This window comes from Candoia aspera, chromosome 2, assembly GCF_035149785.1.
Source record: "Candoia aspera isolate rCanAsp1 chromosome 2, rCanAsp1.hap2, whole genome shotgun sequence".
Taxonomy (NCBI): domain Eukaryota; kingdom Metazoa; phylum Chordata; class Lepidosauria; order Squamata; family Boidae; genus Candoia; species Candoia aspera.
Genome location: NC_086154.1, coordinates 128071637 through 128095025, shown reverse-complemented (window position 1 = coordinate 128095025; position 23389 = coordinate 128071637). Strand labels below are relative to the sequence as shown.

The 23389-nt window shown below is 39.8% G+C and overlaps 1 protein-coding gene across 6 annotated transcripts in view; it reads right to left on the bottom strand.

Moving 5' to 3' along the window:
* Positions 1 to 10219: 10219 nt before the first annotated feature.
* Positions 10220 to 23389, bottom strand: part of MMD (monocyte to macrophage differentiation associated) — a 35266-nt gene continuing 22096 nt past the window's right edge. For 5 of the 6 annotated variants that reach the window (XM_063293598.1, XM_063293596.1, XM_063293601.1 and 2 more), the window contains 5 exons: positions 21245 to 21405; positions 18310 to 18384; positions 17479 to 17580; positions 14806 to 14875; positions 10220 to 12902 (listed from right to left, as the gene is read on the bottom strand). In XM_063293598.1, the coding sequence (XP_063149668.1) occupies positions 12702 to 12902; positions 14806 to 14875; positions 17479 to 17580; positions 18310 to 18384; positions 21245 to 21405 (609 nt within the window). In that variant the 3' untranslated portion in view covers positions 10220 to 12701. Of the gene's footprint in view, positions 12903 to 14805; positions 14876 to 15020; positions 15211 to 17478; positions 17581 to 18309; positions 18385 to 21244; positions 21406 to 23389 lie in introns of those variants that run through there. The other variant, XM_063293599.1, reaches the window with a different exon arrangement.

Below are 23389 nucleotides of genomic sequence, written 5' to 3'. Positions count from 1 at the left end.
GCCCAATTCTTCAGCCGCTTTGATTTCCAGCTGAAGTTCATGCCGGGCAAGAAGAACTTCCTGGCCGACGCCCTCTCCCGACTGCCCCAAGACGAAGAGCCCGCCCCAAACACCATTGGGACGGTCCTATCCGCCTCGCAACTGGGGATGGCCGTGACCACCCGAAGCGGCGCACGGAGGCAGCTCGACGCTACGGCGCAGCCGACGGCGGGACAACCGGAGACGGAAAGAAGCCAACCGCAACTACCAGGGGGAATGCGCACGGACCTCGCCGCCGCCCTCAAAACCGACCCCTGGTTCCTGGCGAACCCCGACAAGGTAACGATGGCGCAAGACCTGGCATGGGGGGAAGGCAGAATCTACGTCCCGGACTCGCAACGCCAGGCGATCTTGCATAGGTCACACGACGCCAAGCAAGCGGGACACTTTGGGTTCCTCAAGACCCTACACCTAACACGGCGCCAATTCTGGTGGCCCGCGCTCAGGCGAGACGTAAAAACCTACGTGGCGTCCTGCCCAACGTGCGCTAGGGCCAAACGGGCACCAGGCAAACCCGCGGGGCTATTGCAACGGGTGGCAGAACCCTCCCGCCCATGGGAGGAAATCTCTATGGATTTTATAGTGGACCTCCCACCCAGCCAGAAGAAAACGGCCATTTGGGTGGTGAAGGACTACTTCTCAAAGCAGGCCCACTTCATCCCCTGCACGTCGGTCCCATCCTCACAACAACTAGCCAAACTCTTCCTCATCCACGTGTACAGGCTACACGGATGTCCCGCACGTGTGGTGACCGACAGGGGCACACAGTTCACCTCCAAATTCTGGCGGGCCTTCCTGAAGCTGACGGGGACCCAACAGGCCCTATCTACGGCTTGGCATCCGCAGACGGACGGAGCCACTGAGGTTCTTAATGCCACCTTAGAGCAATTTATACGATCATATACGAACTACCACCAAGACGACTGGGCTGAACTGCTCCCGTTCGCCGAAGTCGCATACAACAACGCCGTCCACACGAGCACGGGGAAAACTCCGTTCGAAGTAGTCTCGGGGCGCGACTTCATCCCCATACCGGAGCTACCTCAACCCCCGGAACCACAGGTGGACGCCAGCGACTGGGGACGGAAGATCGCGGAAGCATGGCCAGTAATCATGGCGGCGCTGAAGGAGGCACAGGCTGCTTACAAAGAGCAGGCCGACAAGCACCGGCGCCAACAACCGACGTTCCAGGCGGGGGATATGGCCTATCTATCCACCAAGTTCCTAAAGTCAACCCAACCCTCGAAAAAACTGGGGCCTAAGTACATCGGGCCGTTCCGAGTCACGCAAATAGTGAACCCGGTAGCAATACGCCTGGACCTGCCACACAACCTCCGGAGGCTCCACCCGGTGTTCCACACCAGCCTCCTAAAACCGGCAACCACCTCCCGATGGCACCCAAGCACGCCACAGCCCGCACCGCTTATGATCGACGGGCAACACCACTTCGAGATAAGGGACATCCTCGACTCCCGCAAGCAACGAGGAACTCTACACTATCTGGTCAGGTGGAAACACTTCCCCCACCCGGAATGGGTGGCGGCGCACAACGTTAACGCGCCTGACCTGACCAGAGCATTTCACCGGGCATACCCCGACAAACCGCAACCAAGGTCAGCAAAACCAAACCCCCCCCCCGCAGGCCTCCCCCCGCCTCCCGTGCCCCAAGGGAAAGGGCCCCCCCCAAGCCCGCGACTTGGGTGGACCTTCCCCCCCCCGGGACTCACTCCCCCCGCCCCGGGCCCACGGGGTGGTGACAAACGATCGCCAGCACCCTCCCCCCGCCCCCCGGCCGCGGGGGAGTGGCAAGCAAGTCAACAGGGCAACCTGGGGGCAACGCCCAGGAGACACAACAAAGGCGACGCACTCTAAATAAGAAAAGAAGGGCCCTACCTGGAGCTGAGAAGCACCCGACCAGCCACGCCTCTCGCCTCGCCGAACTGAGCCAAACAAACAGGGTGTGGTTGGAGCATGCGCATGCCAGGTCAGAACCCGAGCATGCGCACCATGGACACACCCTGGGAAGGCACGTGGTAGAGGGAGGAGCAAAGGGAGGGGCGACAACTACTCCGGCGGGAACTTTGAAAAAAAAAAAAAAATGTGGCGGTTTGACAGCTCCACGGGGAAAACCCAGAAACCCGGGGGAGAACACTATTCGGAAAGGGGGCAGTATGTCATGAGTGCCGTTGAGCTAAAGTCATCAGCGCAATGGCACTCATGACAATGACAAGGAAATAGGTGAAGGGGTACAAGTTAAGTAGCCATCAACCTACAATGACTAACGGCCAACAAACAATAGCCAAATGAATCACGGAGCCACCCAAACCATCAGCGGCAATACAACGGGGATCGCCCAGCTGAAAGCAATCAGCAGAAGAATGGAAACCTGATGATGGGCGATCCCGGAAACCCTCACCCACCGGCAGGGCAACGCATGGGACAAAGGGGGGTGACGTGACCGTGAGCGAGGGGGCGCTGACCGGCGCGGGGTATTTAAACCCCGCACCGGCGCGCTCCTGTCACTCTCAGCTTTTTTCTACCAACGCTGTACCTGCCCTGCAATAAACCAGAGCCTGGTTCGCAAGACAGTGTCTGAATGTTATTCAGGGGGAGGCAGCGCATGACAACTGGGGACAGTAGAATCAAGGGGAAAAAATAGGAAAAAATAAATGAAAATGCAGAGATATAATATGTTATGGGAGTAATGAGTCTCAGTTGTGCTCCTGAAGCTGTCAACATGCCATTCAAATGGCAACATGAAGTTATGTTCACCAACCCATATCATTCATCATTTCTTTCCTAGGGTAATCTTCGTCCTCTTCGTCCCCTTCCCTTACTCTGCCAGCTTGCCTGTCCTTTCTTTTCTTGCAGAGAGAACAGAAGCCCAAGGAACTAGTACTGCTGAAGTTCAAGGAAGGAAGCAAAGGCCTGGCTGAAGATAGGGTTGCAGGGGAAATAAAGAAATGGAAAAGCAGCAAAGAGTTTAAACTGGCACTCAAAATTGTGGGAGTAGAAGACAGCATTGTGGCAGGTTTGAATTTATTAGGCTATGCCAGGAGCAAGGTGTCTTGATAGTGTTTGAAGCTGTCTAATCAGTGAGCTGTTTTGAATGACTCAAGAGGGAAGAGGCTCTGCAGGCAGAAGTAATACTGAAAGAACAAAGTTATAGCCCATCCTGTCTTACTCCTTACTGGCCATTTGGAGAAGATGGAAGATGAGAGAATCTCTTGGTCCTGGTCAGCTGCAAGAAATGCTAAACTTGGATCGGTTATGGGTTGGAACTGTGGTTTAGAGCCTGGATGTTGTTCTGAAATTTCCATTTAAAGAACTAAAAGTTACAGATAAAGGTGTCCACAGGTTGCTACTGTCTTCATCTTGTTTCTTGATAATAATGCTCCGTGTGTTGTATGTGGGGAGAGAGGGACACATACATACATATATACCAAACTGTGTTGCCACTTCATCACAGCAGAATGGAGACAAGATCACTATAGATGCAATTGGGTTGGCTTAGAGCCTTTCTATTAGCTTGAGATAGTTCACTAGCTGAGCCATATTCTGGAATGTAGTCACGGAATGGGGAAAAAACTCAAAAGTACTGGAAAGAAATACATCAAAATATTCAGAAACCCCTAAAAATAAAATTTGAATTCCATGATTGTGCATTTTGATATAGATGGACAGTCTATCTATAAGTCCTTCTGGTCTAGGAGTTTAGACTGTTTATGAGCTAACCCCCCCCAAAAAGCTTAGAACCACTGAATCTTCTTCATAATATTTTTGAAAAAAAAAGTATGGACTTTCTTACAAATAAATAAGATTTTACTGTAATTTTATGTAGAAGCTTCAGAACAGAGCTTGTTCACAAGAGCTGGGCAGAACAATCCACAGGGCAAATTGTAGAGGTTGTCCATTGTAGGAGTCAATATTTTTAAGGACTTGGATTGTAAGATACTTCAAATGACTCTATAGCCATATTTTAAAATTCCCATTGTTTGTATAGAAGCTAGGTGATTTCTGTTTTGTGATTCAAAATAGACCATCTTCCAGGAACTGCATATTTCAAACCTAGGCAAAGATAGTACAGAAGTTCTGCCATCATCAAACCTGTGGTTAGAAGAAAGAATTACCTGAGAAAAAATGATACAAGTCAAAACAAAAATAAATCTAGCCATAGAAGCCATCCATCTCTTCACACAAGGGGGCATCGAAGAGCTGGTTTGGGGATCCTCTATCTTGTTCTGGCAAATCAATTCACCATCTGTCCTAAGGCATTGTTAGAGAAGGAAATAAAGTGGATACTCCTTGATGTATGAAGAAAAGAAGCTTGAATCCACCAGGACAGAGATGCTCAACTTGCTCTTACCTTTTTTTCTTTAAAAAAATTGGTTAATTGAGAATTTTCTATAAATATGAGGGCATTAAATGACCATTAAACTCTCCATACAAACCAGCTACCTATAAAAAATAAAACTAATTTAGCACAAAAGAGCAGAAAATGTTACTTGTGCAATTGCATCACCTAAAGGAGGGTTTATAAAACCATCCTGTATGGGTTGTTTTGTTTTTGGCTGTATGGTAGATATATCATGACTTGAGAAAATCTTGCCCAGATAACTCTGGTGTGGGGAACGTATGACCAGGTATTGTTGGAATATTGTCCCTAATCATTAGTCATACTAAAACTGATGGTAGGAGTATTGATTGGATTCACCACAACAGAGATTCTCAAAAGTTACCATATCTCTTTTACTTAAAGGAATTGCATAACCGAAATACAATGATATTGATATGACTGATTTATAGGAGGCATGCATGATTTTTGAAGTGGTATAATCCAAGGCTAGTGAAAAAGCATTTTGACTGCAGTCTTAAATTGTAATGGACTTTTTTTTTTAAAGAATCTGTTCTAGTATGAAGGTCTGTGGGTCGAATTCAGGATATTAGCTGCATTTAACTTCTATACATTTCAGTGGGACTTTTATATATATTTCCATGGTGATCCATCACCCAATATATAAATTAGAACGCTTTCATTTTTAAAATCCATTATCTTCTTAGATGTATAGGGGAAGGGGATTACATCTCTTTCATGTGGATTTATCTGGTGGCACCGCAAGGTAATTGTGGATTACCTTGCTCCACATTAAGCAGGCTTCAGTCCTGGTTATGGGACAGAGATGGTTTTGAACATCTTTGTTGACATCTTCACTGGGAATAAGACAGGGATCCCTATGGAAGTAACTGGATCTCTCGATGGCTTTTAAAATGATCAGCCATAGCATTTGCCTGGCTCTGCTGAAACTTGGAGCCACTCTTTTTTTGAAGAGTGGCTTCAGAATGTGGTCCTGAGAATCTGTTGCTTGCAGCCTGGCTGTTTGTCTATGGCAGCGTTTCTCAACCTTGGCAATTTCAAGATGTGAGGACTCCCAACTCTCAGAATTCCCCAGCACACATCTTGAAGTTGCCAAGGTTGAGAAACGCTGGTCTATGGTGACTCTCAGAATTTCCTTTTGTCTCCCGTTCTGTTTTAAATTCATACATAAAGCTGCTGGGAAAAACTGACTATGGTTGGTATTCAGGGTGAACATTATGCAGTTGACACTCAACACTTTCTCTTATTTCCCTCAAAATCTGAGGAAGATTTTCAAGTTCTCTATCAATGTCTGATCATTTAAAGGACGAGGTGGGAGACAAACAAGAACCCATCCAAATACTGTAGTGAAATATGATGAAGCACATTCTTGCCCTGAAACAACTCAAGAGTGTCTGAAACTAGGGAGGCTATTTTAAGAATATGCTGTTGTAACTTCACAGTTTTGTTATGACTTTGCACTTCCTCTGTATTCTGTACTGGCTTGGTGTTCAGACTACAGAAAGGCTTGTTTATATATTACTGTACTTTTAGTCCAGGGCCAAAAGAGTTGATAACTAAGGTTCACAAGAGGTACAGCACTATACACCCAGCTCATTTCAAGTGCAGCTTCAGAAATGTCAATGGTATAACAGAGCACAAAAACAACAGAGCTTTCAAAATGGAACCAAATTAACAATGAGCTTCCTCTAATGTAGTGCCTGCTGACAGTGTGACTATCAGCAGGCACTACAGATAGCAAATTTAGTCTGTAGTCACCCTTCCCAGTTAAGCTTCCTGTGCTTTAGGAAGAACACTCATCTGGATAGGACACACAGATTACATGGACATTGCATTACAAAAAGGGGGAGGGTTGGGTAGTGTCACAAATAGTTAAGGGTTTCTTCTACCCTTACACAAATCAGCTTGTTGCACATTTATTTTTATAGGATTTGTAAGACCCATTAAAACAGAATGAAAATCTCAAATAAAGCATTGCTTCTAGAGGTATGCACAAAACTGAAAACACTGTTTATTTCAAGCTCAGAATGAGACAGCCCAATTCAAACTATTTCAAGTTGTATAGTGGTGAAACAAAATTCAAAATGTTTGGTTGTGTAGAGATGAAACAAAATTCAAAATGTTTCAATATTACAGCTACAGAAAACAGTGGGAACTTGGAACAAGCTCTTTGCTTTCTTGTTTTTCATCAAAAGTCACAAGAGTAGGTGTGGGGGCAGTCTATGCTGAATTTTTATTTGTTGCATAGATGTCCCAGTTTTTGTCTGAGAACTCAAGGCAGTGGACATGGAGGGGTCTCTCCTTATTTTATTCCAACAACTTGGTAAGATAGGTCAGGCTGAGAGAGACTGTATGTCCCAAAGGCATCTGACCATGATCAAATGAGTTGTAATGACTACACTGCACTATATTTCAATGCTATCTGCTTTCCAAACTGCAGTAAAATTGATAAAAAGGGTAATTTTTCAAACATTAAAACAAATCCCTTAAGGAACAGTAAGAATAATCACCTGGTTTAGATTATGTCGGAGGAAAGCCTTGTTAGTCTATGCTAGCAAAAATTAGGAGGACCCTGGTGGCACCCTTTAGAATCTGTTACTGGAAAAGCCCTTGGGGCTCCTCAACAGAGAAATCTTTTCAGTTTTAAAAGTCCTGAAGCTCTGAGTCAACCCACTGATATAATAAAAATACCAAACTCAGAAACATTCCTTACAAGGTTCCCTTTTTCTTTTGCAGCCTGCCAACTGTATTACATTTTTCTGATGCTTTTGCTTGTACGTAGCTGGGGGGGAAAAGACTGCAGATACATGAGTATTAACATTACAAGAAGACACGAAAGGGAAGGGCCGTGCCTCTTGGGGCCAGGAAACAGTCTTCTGAGTGCTCGAATTAGGGCCACCCCATGGACCTGTGGATCTTTTATCTATCTTCACAGAAGCTGAACATGGATTTCTAAACCTTCTCTTCCAAAATTGCATAAACATCCAGATTTTAAATTATATTATGAAGCATGTGGATTATTATGGGTAAAAGAGTGGAATACTTTACAAAATTATAGATTTTGTAATCTAGAAGGCCACGACCTGAAATTTGGTTGGCATGGATTCCTATGGTATAACAAATTGAAAGTAAATAAAGTATTTAATAATCATTGTATTAGAAAGTCCCTTCTTAGAATTTGGGAAAAATATAAATCTACTCTAACACCCACTCTACCATTATGGATTTCCCCGCAAGAAGCGCATAGTAGGAGAGAAAAAACAGGAATTTGCAAATGGCTAAGATATTTGGACCTAATAAAATTTGAAGGGGCTATATATAAAATGAAAAGAAGAGATGAATTGGAAAATGAAGGACATCCATGCCAATGGTTTTTGTATTTTCAATTAAAGGAACAATTTAAAATTGATGCCCAAAGTTACAAATTCACAAAAGATTTAACCTGGTGGGATAATTTAGTTTATGCCAACAATGACCACATGATTTCCAAAATATATAAAATGTTATTACAAATAAGAATGGCAAATGTACAAATTAAACAATGTATGATTAAATGGGAGAGAAATCTTGGACATCACATTGACTATGATGTTTGGGAAAGAATGTGGACCAAAGGGCTGAAATTTACTTTAAATTATAATTTAAAAGAAAATTTTTACAAAATGATGTACATGTGGTACATTACTCCAGACAAAATATCCAAAATGTTTCAGAATACTTCAAATGTCTGCTGGAAGTGTAAAAAAGAAACAGGAACATTTTATCATATGTGGTGGACTTGTAAGAAGGCGAAAAAATTTTGGACATCTATACACAATATAATTTGTAAAATGTTGACTAAAGAAATTAATAGAACACCGGAACTCTATTTATTGGTCATCATGGACAAGGATTTGGAACATGAACATGGAAAACTTTTACAATATTTGATCACTGCAGCTAGAATTACGTATGCATCAAAGTGGAAGGAAGAACTGCCCCCCTCAATGGAAGAATGGACATTTAAATCCCTGGATCTGGCGCAGATGGCAAAACTTATGGACCAGCTAAATGATAAAAATGTGGAAGATTTTCAAAATGACTGGACCCCCTTCTTCAACTATGCAGAATCGACCCAAAAATTAATGTAAATGTGTAAACCATATGATTACAAGATGTAATATTATGTATTTGACTTATATAATCTCAGTAGAACTGTAGAATTATTGTAACCAAATTAGTGAATTGTGAAAAGAAATTATTTAGTTAAGGTATAAAATTGTATTACTTAGGGAGTTGGAAATCCATTTCCTTTCTTTTAAACCTCTTCTTCTCTTTCTTCTTTCTCCTTTCCTTTTTTTTTCTCTTGTTTTTGCATTTTCTGTTTATTGTTGTCATTTTATGTTTACATTATTTGTGTAAATAATTTAATAAAGACTATTTAAAAAAAAACAACAAAATTGCATAAACATATTCCAGCGTTGCTAGATCCATTCTTTTCTTAGCAGTCTTTCAAAATCATAAGACTTCCCAAAGTGGCATGAGACCTAACATTAATGCAGATATTATGCTTACTTATAAGCAGTTCTAAATAAAGCCAATGACAGTAAAATATAAATTCAGAGTATCTATTACAGCATGTAAGTTGGGCACACAGCCACACCCAGATAAACCACCAAACTGACTCCAATGTGGTAATGATTCACAAATACTGATTTTCAAGATGCTTCACAAGGGATTTGTCTGCAGGTAGCCAGCCTCAGCATCTAACTGCTGCCATTATTTTACACTTCTGTTCGCAGACTGATGGAGGCAACATCATACAGATCTCTCAGCCAGAATAGTTGAGACAGAGTTCCCTTCCAAATGTCAGCCCTCAAACAAGTTAGTATCTGCATGCTTCAGGATTAAGAATGTTTTCTACTCTGATGATAAAATCAAGTAGGACACTGCAATCCTGAGTAGTGCTGAGGAAGTGGGGCTGCCCAGCTTTTTCAAAGCTTGTCACTCAAGCTGAACAAAGCAGCAAGTCAATGATGATGTTTTTTCCTCTGGTTATTCTCTCACTCCTCAATGGGAAGGAAAACTTTAGGCAAGCCTAGGTGAGGACCTACTCTAGCACTTCTTGAGGGAAAGAAAAGGCTGATCCAAACTCACCTTCCATCTGACCTTGCAACATGCCTTTGGGGGCCCACCACCAATGGCATTTCCCTGCAAGGAAGCTACTCCACTGGTGGAGTGAGGCTTTGATTCCAGTCTAGCCCCCAGACCCCAGGATTACAACTGTTGCTTGTTTTCAGGGATTTCATAGAGGAGTTGCTGTAGCACTTTCTCCATTACTACAATAAAAAACAGGCAGATATTAACTGCACATCCTTTAAAAGAACACAGCATTAATGTCCTCTTAAAGACAACATCTCCCACTCTATAGTTTTTAATCTTCCATCCTTATAATTTCTGGCATGTAAAAAAGACCTGTAGAATCAGAAGCAGAATATTCTTTTAATCATAAATTTTATACTTATACTTTATGTAATACATTTTGTTTTTATAGTATTTTAATCCATTTTAGCTTTATGGTAAACCACCCAGCGTCCCTCTTTTGGGGGAGATGGGTGCTGACGAAATTTGATTGATAAATGAATGAATGAATGTGTACAGGGCCAGATGTCAATACCCTCTTGGCCCATTCTGGTATTTGGGCATGCCCACAGGGTGTCTTGTTTATGGCCACAATCTTGATTACAGAATATTAACCATAAGGAAAGAGCATCAATAAAGCCTGCATGACCCAGACAATAATAAATACAACATCCACCAACAGAATTCCAAATTGAACAAAATGTTTATTTGCATTAATTTAGTACATTTAATCTTCAGGGACTAGATTAAATTTGGGGGAGGGCATGCTCAGTTGTTTTCAACAATACTTTTCTTCCTTAAAACAAGCACATTAAAAAGACCACAAGAAGTTACCATGAAGGTAGCAGAATTATTTGGAACTAGGTTTGACAAAAGCAGAGCTTTAGACACATTTTTAGTGGTTTTAACAGTGCTACACTTGATTAAAAGGACTCACATAAAGTGAAAATATTTAACGTCAGATACATCAGTTAAGAAAATAAAAAAGACAGAGCTGTGTCATTCAGATATTTCAGGACTGAAACAGTAAATGTTCTGTACTCTTGTTTTTTTCTGAAATGCCACTCAGAAAGTTAAACAAGTTCTGCTCCAACCCTTGAACTCCAATTGCTATGTCGGAATTTCTTGTAAGGCTCTTTAATTCTTTTGCAACTATGCATATAAACTGTTTGCCATGCTGATAAAGAGCGACACAACTACCATTTCTTCAGAGCCCTACAGACACCTTTATGCTCTGAACAGCTTTGGAAGTGAGCCTAATGAGATACAGTTTTATAGTCATTAGTTAATACTGCAGTGAAGCCCGGTTTCCTTCTGAGCACCCATCCCTGCCTAAAAACCATACACCGAGGCATCCAATTCTGGAAGCTATGTTACAACCAACTGGCAAATCTGGAAGAGATTGCATACTACTGGGGGACGAGGGGGCAGCCCTACCCCGACGTGCTTACAGTTTGGATCGATCGTTTCACAGATAAAATATCCAGAGTAAAATCTGAAAAAGGCAACATGCTTCATTTTAGTTTTTTTTAAACACTTACATGAAAAAGAGCAAGTTACAAAAAGAATAAATTCCATCTTAATATAAGACATTCATGGTACAGTGGGACACACTCCAGTAACTGGACACCGACCCTCACAATGAAGATTCCAACATCTTGTCGTTTAATAAGAGCATCGAACAATCAATCTGCTACCATTATTCTTTATTATCCCAACTACTAAGAACAACAAACGTTTGTAGTTTTGCTACTTTAAGTCCCAGAATAAGGAGGCCTGGCAAGTCTTCTGAGCTTCTCTTCCTTAAAGGCCATTTGGGTGTTATAGTGAACTGCTCACTATTAATATTCAAAAGTTTATCAGCCACTCTTTAGTTTTCAGAAACAGCCAAAGTACTGTGGCGGGGTTACACCCAACAGGAGGAATTGGCCCAAACTAGCAGTTGTGAATACTGTAAGGATGCAGTCCTAAAATCACCAGGGAGTAAACCTCATTAATACAGTGAGACATACTTCTGAGTAAACAGGCATAGGGTTGCACTATAACCTCTGCTTGAGCACCAAATGTCTTATGAATCTACAAAATTACTGATGCTTTAGAGTCATTTAAATGTTACAGCTGTTAATTGCTGGTCACCTTTCTAACTAAAGTGTTCAGAATGCTTTCACACAGATACCTATAAATTCCTCTAGAAATGGCACTGTATTAGGTAGCCTTAGTTGTATTTTTAAAAACACTCCACCTAGGCAATTTGGTTTACCACAGAGGGTAGAAGTTTTTGAGGTTAGTTTGGCAAAGCCAGTTTTGGAAATTATCATCAATCACATCTTTTTAAAATGAAAACCCTGGAAGAGATATTACCTGTCAGGACAGTATGTGGAATGTAGCCGTTTTTGGTGGGGTTTTTTTGTTTTTGCAAAAAAAAAAAAGCTATGTTCTTTTAAAATTGTTTTTTTTAAAAAAATTCTTATAAAAGCCACATTGGTTTATCAGGTTTGGGAGGGGAGACCTATCTGCCTATGAGTTGCATTTTATGAAATTATTTGTGAAAAGTGATAGAAGCAATTTTAAAAATGTGGCTTTGTTATCACATAAACTTGTACAGTTCAAAAGTTTACATCATTTAAAGATGCAGAAGTTAAACTTATTACATTAAAAAAAGAATTTGTAAACATCAGGATACCACCCATTTTTCACGTCACTGTAGCTTGTTAATGTGGAATGGATATTTAATAATGCAGCATGTTGGTTTGAACCACAATCCCAAGCTGGGGGCTTAAATAGACTTAAATGCCCTAAAGTTTACTGGTTAGATTTAGCCTCCACATCTTCACGGTGGATGCAATATGAAAAGGACATGCTTCTGGGCAAGCCACACTGAAATGAACAGGAGTGCTATGTTCTTGCACAAGTCCTATTTATTTCAGTTGGGGCTTTCCTGGAAAGTGCTTAGAGAACTACACGCTCCAGCACTTGCTATACAAACTGTAATTCTACGAAACATTTTTGTTACTTAAGTTCACAGTAAAGGTGAAAATGATCAAAGTCAGTGCATTTTTCCCTGTGCAATCCCCCTCCCCACATTTCCCCAGAATTTCTTTTCTCCGAGTAATACTGAGTCAAAGGCATATTGTTGTTGCAGATGTGTCTGTCTTTGTATTAAATATCATAACTGAAGGATGATATCTGCAGGACTTCTGTAAAGATACTTCCAAATAGCATAATAATGAACTGCAGCTGCCGTGGCAACAAACAGATGCCAGATGGCATGGGCAAATGGAATGATTCCATCGCTCTTGAAGAAGATCACTCCCATACAGTAAATTAAGCCTCCCCAGGCAAGTTCCTGAAGTCCATCCGTGTTGTTCTGCAGATGAACAGAAAAGAGAATGCGTTTCTTTTTAATGCGATTGCATGTAGGAGAACAGTCATAACACTAAAGGAATCTCTGTTCAGACTATATACAGACAAGCACTAGATATAAAACGATTAGTGAGTATCGACATGAACAACAGTTGCTGGCTTAAAACCAAGAGGCTCTGTAGGGCAGCATTCTGGTCTCTGCAGTTACCAGCAACATATTTATTGTTTCAGTGAAGGGAAGATTATTGTGACCTAGGCAGGTGTTTTTTAATCCTCTCCAGTAGCCACTGGTGTTGCTATCCAAGTAATGCAGTTAACAAGGAGAAATGGAGGAGGAGGAGGAGGAGACAGATCTATGTGGAGAGGTAAGACCCATTCAGACATAATGATTCTTTCAACTGTGCCATTTATGGAGGTACATGGACAGCCACAGACCTTGATACTACCTCTACTGAACACCAGGTTGGTCTCCAATAAAAACTTTCACATCCATGATATTAGAATAAATCAAGGACTTAACCCAATGTGTATAACAGCAACTTGTATGGGCTTACCTACTGCCAACCTGGTACTTCATGCAAAAGTGGCCCAGACCTTGACCTAGGGATAGGGTGTTGCTGCAGTCAATAAGGACTCCATCTTCCGTTTCTACCCATCCTCCCTCTGGGACTTGGCTAGTTTCAAGGATAACTACCGGTTATCTCACTGCCTAATGGAATCCTTGACTGAGCTGATACAGATAGTCTTAAATGTGGTGTTGGAGATCTCAAGGCTTCCAACTTCAACTTCCATGCTGAAGTTGCCTTGTCAAGCAGAGTTTGTGATTTCATGGATTTTATGCATTAGTTTGGCTTTCCCTCAAAGGTTAATGGATCGGATTGAATTCTAGATGATTCTGGGGAATGTCTTCTCTGACCAAATGCCTTTCAGTGGCTTGACCGAGACGTGGAATAACTAAGACTCTCAGGCTAAGTGCTCCTGTCCCTTAAAGAAAGCAGTGACAAGGCTGTTGCTCAAGGAACCATCTTTGGACCCAACCAATTTCTACAGCCCTCTCTACATAGCCAAATTAATAATGAAGACAGTAGCATTGCAACTCCAAAAGATTCTTACAGGTAATTATCTACATCCCTTTCATCTGGGTTCAGTCATGGATCTAGCACAAAGACAGCCCTGGTCCCTCTCATGGATAATCGTACTGGAGGGATGTTTCCCATATCTCTTCACAGCTTTTATACTATTGACCACTCTTTCCTTCCAGAGCATTAGAAAATGCTCTGTCCTCTGCCTATGCAGTGCTAGGAAATAGTTTCCAAAATGCTGGATTCTGATCCAGCAAAGGAATGAAATCCCTATTAACAGTATGCTTCCAACATAAATGGGCCAACATTGTTCATGTACATCCATTAAAATTATATCATTTCCGTTAATTTAATATTACTAAAACTCCTCAGGAGTTAGATAATGATCAGGCTATTATTCATTCATTTATTTGATTTATAACCTGCCTTTTAAACAGGAGCCTACAGAGGCATAAAGAATGGCCCCCTCCCCCTATCTTTCCCCACAACAACAACTGTGTGAGGTAGTTTGGGTTGAGAGAGAGAGTCTGGCCCAAAATTACCAGTGAGCTTCTATGGCTGTAGGTGGACTAGAACTTGGGTCTCCCTGCTCTTAGTCCAAAACCTAACCACTACACCACACTGGAGGTCTTAAGATGGTGCCTCTTTCTGTACATTTGTGTTGTTCCAGTACTAAGAACAGAAAAAAATAAAGCCAGCTTCTCATTACTCTTTTAAATATGAAGTACATCAGTGATTGTACAAGGTTTTTTTTTTTAAATGCAACTGTTTGAAGATTCATTTTTAATTTGTTTTTAATTCCTTTAGCAAATATACATTCCTTACCATGGAAGTTACAACTAGAGCAGGAGAAAATCCCATAGCTAAATAGAAGAACAGCTCCACAATTTTATACCTACATACAAAAACAAAGATACATTAGCCTGCAATTAAGTAAACAGTGCTTTCTCAGTTCAGAAATACAACATATTTTTGCTTCAGTGTCAACAATAAATTCCTGTTGTTCATAGATAGAAGAAAGAAGCAAGCTTCAACAAATCTTTAATGGTAAATTTTTTAATATTATGTAAAGCAGCCACAAAATGGCAAGAGTTTCTGTTGGTTCAATTTCTATTATTAGCAGATGGAGAAAATAACAGCAAGTGTAAATATGTCAGTGTGTATCTCTCTCTCTCCACCGCCCACAGATATTCAGAAGGAAGACTTTCCCTTACATTGGGGAATGCATTCCTAGGTAAGGGACCAAAAAAAAATCCTCCAATGACTTGTGAGAAAATATCTTGTGCAGGTCAGCATAACAAGCTCCAGCAAGAGTGTCCAACATCTACTAGCTCAAGATCTGCAGAAAACTTCATGTAGCATGCCGAGGGCCAAACAGTGTTGGGCCAGAATTAAAGAGATGTGCTGTGGGTTTGGAGCTTCTAAAGAGTGAAATGTGCCTTCAAACTTTGGAATAATTAAGGCACTGATCTTATCTTTTAAAAATGCCCCAAATGGAAGAAAACAAAAACAAAACCCTGCTAATTTTTGGTCTTGCGTGCTCAAAAGAAATACTGATAGGCTGCCTGTGATCCACAGACTGTAATTTTTGCACCCACGCTTTAAAGGAAACTTTATAAACCAATTGTTTTATACTTGTGTTGGATAACAATTTTCATATTACCACAAAGCATGCCAAAAACTACTTCTAATTACACATTTGGAGGGCAACACATTGGGCTAAGCTCCTATAAAGGATCAGTCACATTTATTTGCATAACAATAAGCAGACTTAAAACTTTCAGAGCCTAATTTTGGTTTTTCTTGAATTCTCCAAGCCAGATACAAAATAGATGTATTTAGAATTAAGAGGGCTCCTCTGAGAACACTCTGAGCCTAGCAACTGGTTTTGAGCACCTGAATGAACTAAGTTAGCAGTAAATCTTTTTCTATCTTCTGTCCATTGCTGTATTAGAAAATCTATTCTCTAGATTTTTAATATCAGAGTACAGTCTGGGTGTATACAGTGGAATAACAGATGGACTGCAGCCACATATTCCATTTTTTTAAAGTAAGAATCAAGGCTGTTCTCATCAAGCAGAACATTAAGTGCTGCTTTAATTATTTATCAAAAAGAAATCCTAAAAGCAAGACAAATGATTTTGTATAGGCTGATAATATCCTCATACTGACATTGCGAGAGAGAAAAAGAATTTAGTAATACAGAATGCATTTTTCTTAGCAGAAATAAGAGAATGTGATTAAGTTAAAATAGTCTGTTTTATCCTGAAAAAGCAATTGACTGCCACTCTGCTCCAATGTTTTTTATATAAAAATACCACATGTAAACACTTATCAGAGAGATGTATCACTAAATGTAGAATGCATCTTCACAAGTCACGACAAACCTGATACTTTAGTAATGTTGTGATTGCTCCAGAGAGCTTCAGTTATTGGGTGATTTAGAAAAGTCTTATGAAACTGAGCAAGAAGAGATCTAAGTAACCACATCCACAGCATCACTCCCTTGAACTTTAGTATGTATAGCAAAAATACCTGTAACCATTCTTTTGGATATGTGGAGGCTTAGGGGAACTTGTATTATGTGGAAGCAGAACTCCTCTGGCTACTAACATTCAGGCTGTATGTGGGTGTCATCCAGGGGAGGATGAAGTCATGTGAGTGATGTTGAACAGAAACAGAACTACTTCCTGTCCTTAATTTTGCGTGTGTGTGTGTGTGTGTGAGAGAGAGAGAGAGAGAGAAAGAGAGAGAGAGAGAGAGAGAGAGAGAGAGAGAGAGAGTTAGTTATTGTTTATTTTACTTTGATACTGCTGAGAACCCAGAGAGGGATGACTCAGTTTCAACAACAATTGAACTACTAGCTTATATTACAGAGATTACTGAGTGGTAGAAAACATCACTTCAAGTATTACTATTACTTCCTTTTTCTACTTTTTAGGTATTTTACTTTTTCTTAAATTTGCTTCACCCATCTTTTATTTTGTAGTGGCAATGTGGAAGACCATTGTATTTCGAGGAGTTTAAGTGACATTTTTTGATTTCTCTTTTGTATTAAGAACATTATAGAAGTTTAGAGTTCATTTTCAACTATCTCTAACTTGCTTGTTTTTCACTCTTGCTTGAAAAGGTGGGGGGGAGAAGAGAAAACCCCAAGATGGTTTACGTTAGCACTAGCTCATCTGTACAGCTTCCCAGGCTCTTGGATCATGTCATAAACAGGTGCCTCAGACCCTGGGACCTATCCAGTCAAGGTCAGATCCTGCAGTCTCAGTACCATGGAAACAGGGCCACGAGGTTTTAGGGCCAGACTTTGATTAAAAAAACCTCAGGACTGCCTCTTGTTGGGAGCTTGGCCACAGGCCCTGGTACCGGGTGCTGTGTGCAAAATTGGCTTGGGAAGCTTCAGCACAGAAAAAGAAAAAAAGAAATTAGGAACTGAGCCATAAGTGAAAGAAAGAATGAATCACTTCAAGAATAAATCATGATAATCCTTACCTTTCATGGTAGAGAAATACATAAAAAGCTCCTCCAGCAGCCATTAGCCAGATAAACCAACGCATATGAGATGCCAGAGGTCCAAGTTCACGAAGATTTAACCTAAAAAAATATTTAAAATATTAAAGATATTTTAAATTCTTTTTCCAGATGTAAAACCCCCCAGTCAGGAGTTCTCAAAGGCAGAGAGGAGAAAAACACCACCTTTTTTTGTTAATATGGCTTTAGTTTTTAAAAAATTGAGGAAAAAAAACAGTTAAATTAAAATAGAGCAGTATGTACATACTGTTCAAGCTTATTTAGAACATTAATATTACTTATATTAAACAGTGAATTGGGAAAACTTGATAGCAAAGTGCATTTTAATTTATTAATGCCTATTACACTGGAAACTAAAATTAGCTTACAGCTTCATAAAGATGTCCACTATCGCTTCTTGTAGCACTAAATTCTATTATAATTATTTCAGTTCTCTGAAAGGAATGAAGCTAAGATCACCACCACAGAATATTTCTGCCTCACATCCAGAACTACAGCTGCTCTACATTCTTTGGGGGACAGTCCACAACAGGCAGAAATCTGATTCTGTATGTTTATTAATCTTGTGGGATTGGGTCAACAATGTTGAGAAGGCAAAGACAAAAACCGACCAACAACCCCCCTCCCCCCGCCACCACACTTAGTTTATCAAACGGAAAACGAATTTTACTTTATTGCTTCTGTCCCCATCAGATTAGGAGCAATTAGTCAACTAATCCTTCAAACGGAAGCTACGATGGTAATAGGGCATTACAACGTTTTCTACCCAAGAGTATATATTTTAATCCTTACCATGGTGCATATGATGCCGCGATGAAGATATAGATCATCATTCGGTCACACATATGAAAACAGTGCTCCATTGTCCTAAATAAAATGCAAACAGGGAACAATCCAGGAAAAAAACCCATAAATTATTACCCTGGAATTCAACCCAAGAAGTATTAAACAGAAAGGGAAGACTAGACTAGCCCAAGAGAAGGAACAGTTACAAGATGCTTGTTTTCCCCAGCCTGTTAGAAAAAAAACTATTAAGACATCTAAATCGAAGATGTAGAACCAGTATCTACATTTACTTTTCCCTTCCTTCTTCCCAACATCATATTTTCCTTGTACTTTAGAATTGTAAAATTGAACAATATTAGAGTCTTTGGTTCAAAAATTTTATTCATCTTTATTCATCTATCCTATGAGGCTTTTTAAATTTTGTTTTGGCTTTTTTTCAATAAATAAAGTAAATATTTTAGCAAAAATATACAACAGAAAGTACAGAGTCCTGTTGTTGCTTCTAGAGAAAATAATTATTGATTTACTGAAGGTACTTTGCAATTCAGCTCAGGAATTTGGTACAGTGAGAGGTAAAAAAGCCTTGTATCTATTTATGAATATATTTGGGGCAGTACAGCCCAGCATCTCACTGTACTCTGCTTATATGATCATGTACTAACATTGTTTAAACTGATGCTATCAATAGGGTTGGTTTATCATACTCATTGGCAATTAAAACTAAGTGCCAAAATGGTTCTTGCGTGTAATGAAAACTCCAGTCACTGGCAAATTGGCTTCTACTGGCAGCAAGAATGCCTTTAATTTCAGGCTTAATTTTTCCCCCTCTACTTCCTCTCCCACCCCCACTTACTAAAATTGCTGGAAGGAATTTTAGTAAGTGGAATTGCTCCTTCCTCATTGTGACCTTCCAGCAATGTTTGGCACCAGGAAGCCGTTTATATTTTCTCTTTGCTTCCTGACAGCTTGCTGACAGCTTTCTAGCTGACTAGGAAGCTGCTAGAAAGAGTGTGATATCCCATTTGGGGAGCTTCCACCTCACATGAAGTCTTCCCAGCAGGTTCACATGCAGCTGATTCCCATTCTAGAATGTTTTAGGCAAAGGTTGACATTTTATTTGTTCCATGACACTATCATCTTTCTATTGCACATATACAGTAGGGGATTAACTGATTAAAAGTAGATGTGTGGTCATAAGAGCATTAAAAAAAAATCTAGTCTGAATATTTGTGTATTTCAAAAAGAAGTTAATTGAGGTGAGGTTTTTTAGTATGTTGATGCTTTGTTACTTTATCGCCCTAATTATTTTATGCTGGCATGTTTATACTTTAAGATGTCTTTGAATTTTTTGTCATTTTAAAAAAATTGTGTTTAATCATATCCCATATGTGTCCAAATGAATAAATTCCTAGATGTATTCTGTAGAAAAAGCTGGAAGTAGCAATGTTTTAATATTTTAGAGACCAGTTAATATTCAATAAAAAGACAGGAAGATGACTCAGGCAGGACATAATAGCAGACATAAGTAAGGTTAGAATTAGAAATAACAATGCAAATAGTCTAGTTTATGGATGCACAGATTACTTTCCAGTATGTATTTAAGTGAGATGGAATTAAGTTGTACCTATTCCAAAAATGTGGTAATTCTGAGAATTCTTCCTCATAAATCTGCTGGGATTTAGAAATTTATCTATGGAAGAACAACACTAGGATTGCTTGTAATTATGGCTGTGCTGGATGCCCCAGCTTTCAAATAATAACCTATTTAAAGAACAGGCATAAGCTGCAGTGGAGCACTGAGGGTAGACTGAGGTACTGTTGAGCCAGAACTGATATGAACTTAAAAACCATTTTTTAATGTGTCAAAATGGCACTAAAAAAAGCGATATAGGTTCTTTCTAGACTGTGTGCTGAAACTGAGGATGAACATAAGCTAACCGGCTTTGGAGAAATTTTTTTTCCCAAAATCAGAAGAGAGGATGCAAAAGGGTAAGATTTGGTCTAGCGGTTTGGTCTGGTCTAATGGTTAAGTCAATGGGCTAGAAACCAGGAGACTGAGTTCCAGTCCACCTTAGGCATGAAAGCCGGCTGGGTGACCTTGGGCCAGTCACTCTCTCTCAGCCCAACTCACCTCACAGGGTTGTTGTTGTTGTGGGGGAAACAGGAGGAGGAGGGAGTACTAGGTATGTTTGCTGCCTTGAGTTATTTATAAAAAATAATAAAGGCTGGATAGAAAATAAATAAATAAGTAAGTAAGATTTGCTTTTCTTACATAACCAACTGTTGCAAGAGTGTATAATTCTAGGGAAGTATAAGCATCTGGGTTGTACTTCTTAATCTTGAGGTTCCATGTTTGCTAATGGGCTTTAGAGAGACTAACTAAAGGATGTTTCTGGATTATTTGATGGCATTAACCTTGCAGAAATGTGGCGACTGAATATTCTAGGGAATTCACACTCCTTGCAGAGAGTGGGACTAGCTCCTATGATCAATGCTACTGAAGTCACCATTTGCTCCTGGTAGCTTAATTTTCAGCTCCCTAGACAAAAATATTTTGCAGTCCAGATATTAGGGAATATTTAAAATACCAACTGAAGAGAATATTTGTAGCTCAGGGTTGAACTGTGGAGTCCTTGGTGCTCTCTGAGCCTTGTTGTTTTCTTGCAGATGCTTCATTGCCAGACTAGGCAACATCTTCAGTCGCGCTGCAGATGTTGCCTAGTCTGGCAATGAAATGTCTGCAAGAAAACAACAAGGCTCAGAGAGCACCAAGGACTCCACAATATTTAAAATAGCAAAGGATAAATTGTACCAAGCAGGACCACTGTAACAAATCTATTTTGTTCTAAAGTCTGCAGAGGGATAACATAAAAGACTTACTTAAAAAACACACCCTTAGAAACAAATTAGAATGTAGGAACAAAGTGCTGCAAATATATACCTTAGATGACTCTTTTTCCAAGAAATAATATGAAACACTGTTGAAACGATGAAAAGTGCACACAGACCAACTCCATACATCCATGCTGTTATCTTTTCCCACTGATCCTCAGAGAGTCGATGAAGGAGGGCACTACCAACAATGGCTGGGAAAATAAGAAACTAGGGGGAAAAACAGGAATGCGTTACTTGCTGTGTCCCTCCTCTGTATTTTATGCCATTTATAATTTTGCCCTCTGTACTTCCTATGGCTGTGCAAATAATTCAACAAGGCATTTGGCTCATGAACAAAGTACCCCCCCATCCCCTACTTAAAGCAAAGAAACAATGAATGGCCTGAAAGCCTTCCCAGGGTCTCCTGGGCACGTGGAATGTATGCCCAGAAGACTTTTCATCTGGGATAGCTGTCAAAGCCCTAATACCTCAGCCACTCTTCTTTTCTCTGTCCTTTGCTTCAAATGAAGTAAAATAAGTGGGATTTTAAAACAAAACAAGAATATTATCCCAGTACATAACAAATATATTTGTTTTGTACTGGGATAATGGAGATTAAAAATATATATTTTTAATCTGCATTTTTATCATGGAAAGGAGGAACAATTCTCTCAAACACCCTGAGCAGTTAACTGCAAGATCTCTCAGTTATCTTGAACAGCAGCTCCTGGTTACAGAATTGCTGTATCACAAAGACATACCACATCCCAAAGCTCAAAGCAGCACCAAACTGTCAGACAATATGTTATATCTGAGATCAAAATATGCTGAAGTTAAATTCATCGTGCAAATGAAAAAAAGCAGAAACTACTTACAAAATAGCTAATGCATATGCTTTAGATATAGAGATGTATGATTAATGTCTTCTCTAAAATTGCTGGATGTTGGCTTAGTGCAACCTGTAAACTAGCCATTTTAAATCATAGTTTAAGCTTAGTGTTATTTGTGAACCAGGCTACTATAGCTTGCTGAAAAACACATGGTTAGGCAAACCAGATTTTGCATGACATGCTTATGTGTTATAACTGCTTCATTGGCTTTAAAATACAAAGTACAATGATTACATATTTTCACAGCCTGCTCAAGATGCATTTGCTTCTAAAGAGCATGATGACAAGCCTGGACATTTCATTAACTTATATGCATTAAATACTCTATGAAGATCTCTAAGACTGTGTAGTCCAGGATACATGAATTGGCTAAATACTTTCTGTATACTATTGTGATACCAGCCAATACATATATACTAATCAATATATTTTCAAATGCCTCCTTAGTTCCAGTATTCAAGCACAATTGTTATAGGAAACAATTGACCTTATAACCAAAAATGAATCTATTAATCATTCCAGAAAAATACTCTAATAAGAGTTTAAAAAACAAACATATGTATCATGTTATTTGAAAGATTTCTCAACTGGGGAATAATGAAGCAACTGGTACGTTTTTAACAGTAATATCTAATAGCAGCTGGGCCATTGCATCTATGTTAACTATCCGACTACCTATCTAATCTACAATTGCTGGTCAACCAAATATAAAAGGAAAACTTGAAAGGAGGATATTCAGAAATAACAGAAGAATGATATAGCTGACACAGACCAGATAAAAAGCAAGCTACTTGTTGATCAGCATTTTAATAATTGTGAAACATTTTGCCAGAGGGAAAGAGAAAGGGGGGGAAATGTTATTTCTAGTGAAGTTTTCCAAAATCCAGTATTTCATTTTACTGTTATGATAATTTGGGGACAAGAGGGGGAGGGAATTCATACCTGACACAACATTGAATGAATTTACTGTATTTAATGAATGTAATGAATAAACTTAATAAATTTCATCTCCTGTGAAAGGAAAGCAATGGAGAAGAACCTACAAGGTTTTGATTGAACTATCACTTTAGCATCAACTGCCAAAACTGTAGTCAGCTTCCAAACAAAACACAAACCAAAACAGAGATAAGAACAAATAGTGATTCTCTTTAACAATAATGTCATTACAATCTTTATTACATAAGCAGCATGTACCAGAAAAATGAAGTAAAGCAATGCAAAACAAAAGTAAAGATCTCTGATCTAATAAATTATCAATTCAGCACCAAGAACTGTTAATAATGTATTGCCTTTGTGCCTTGCCAATCACTGTGCCCAAATAA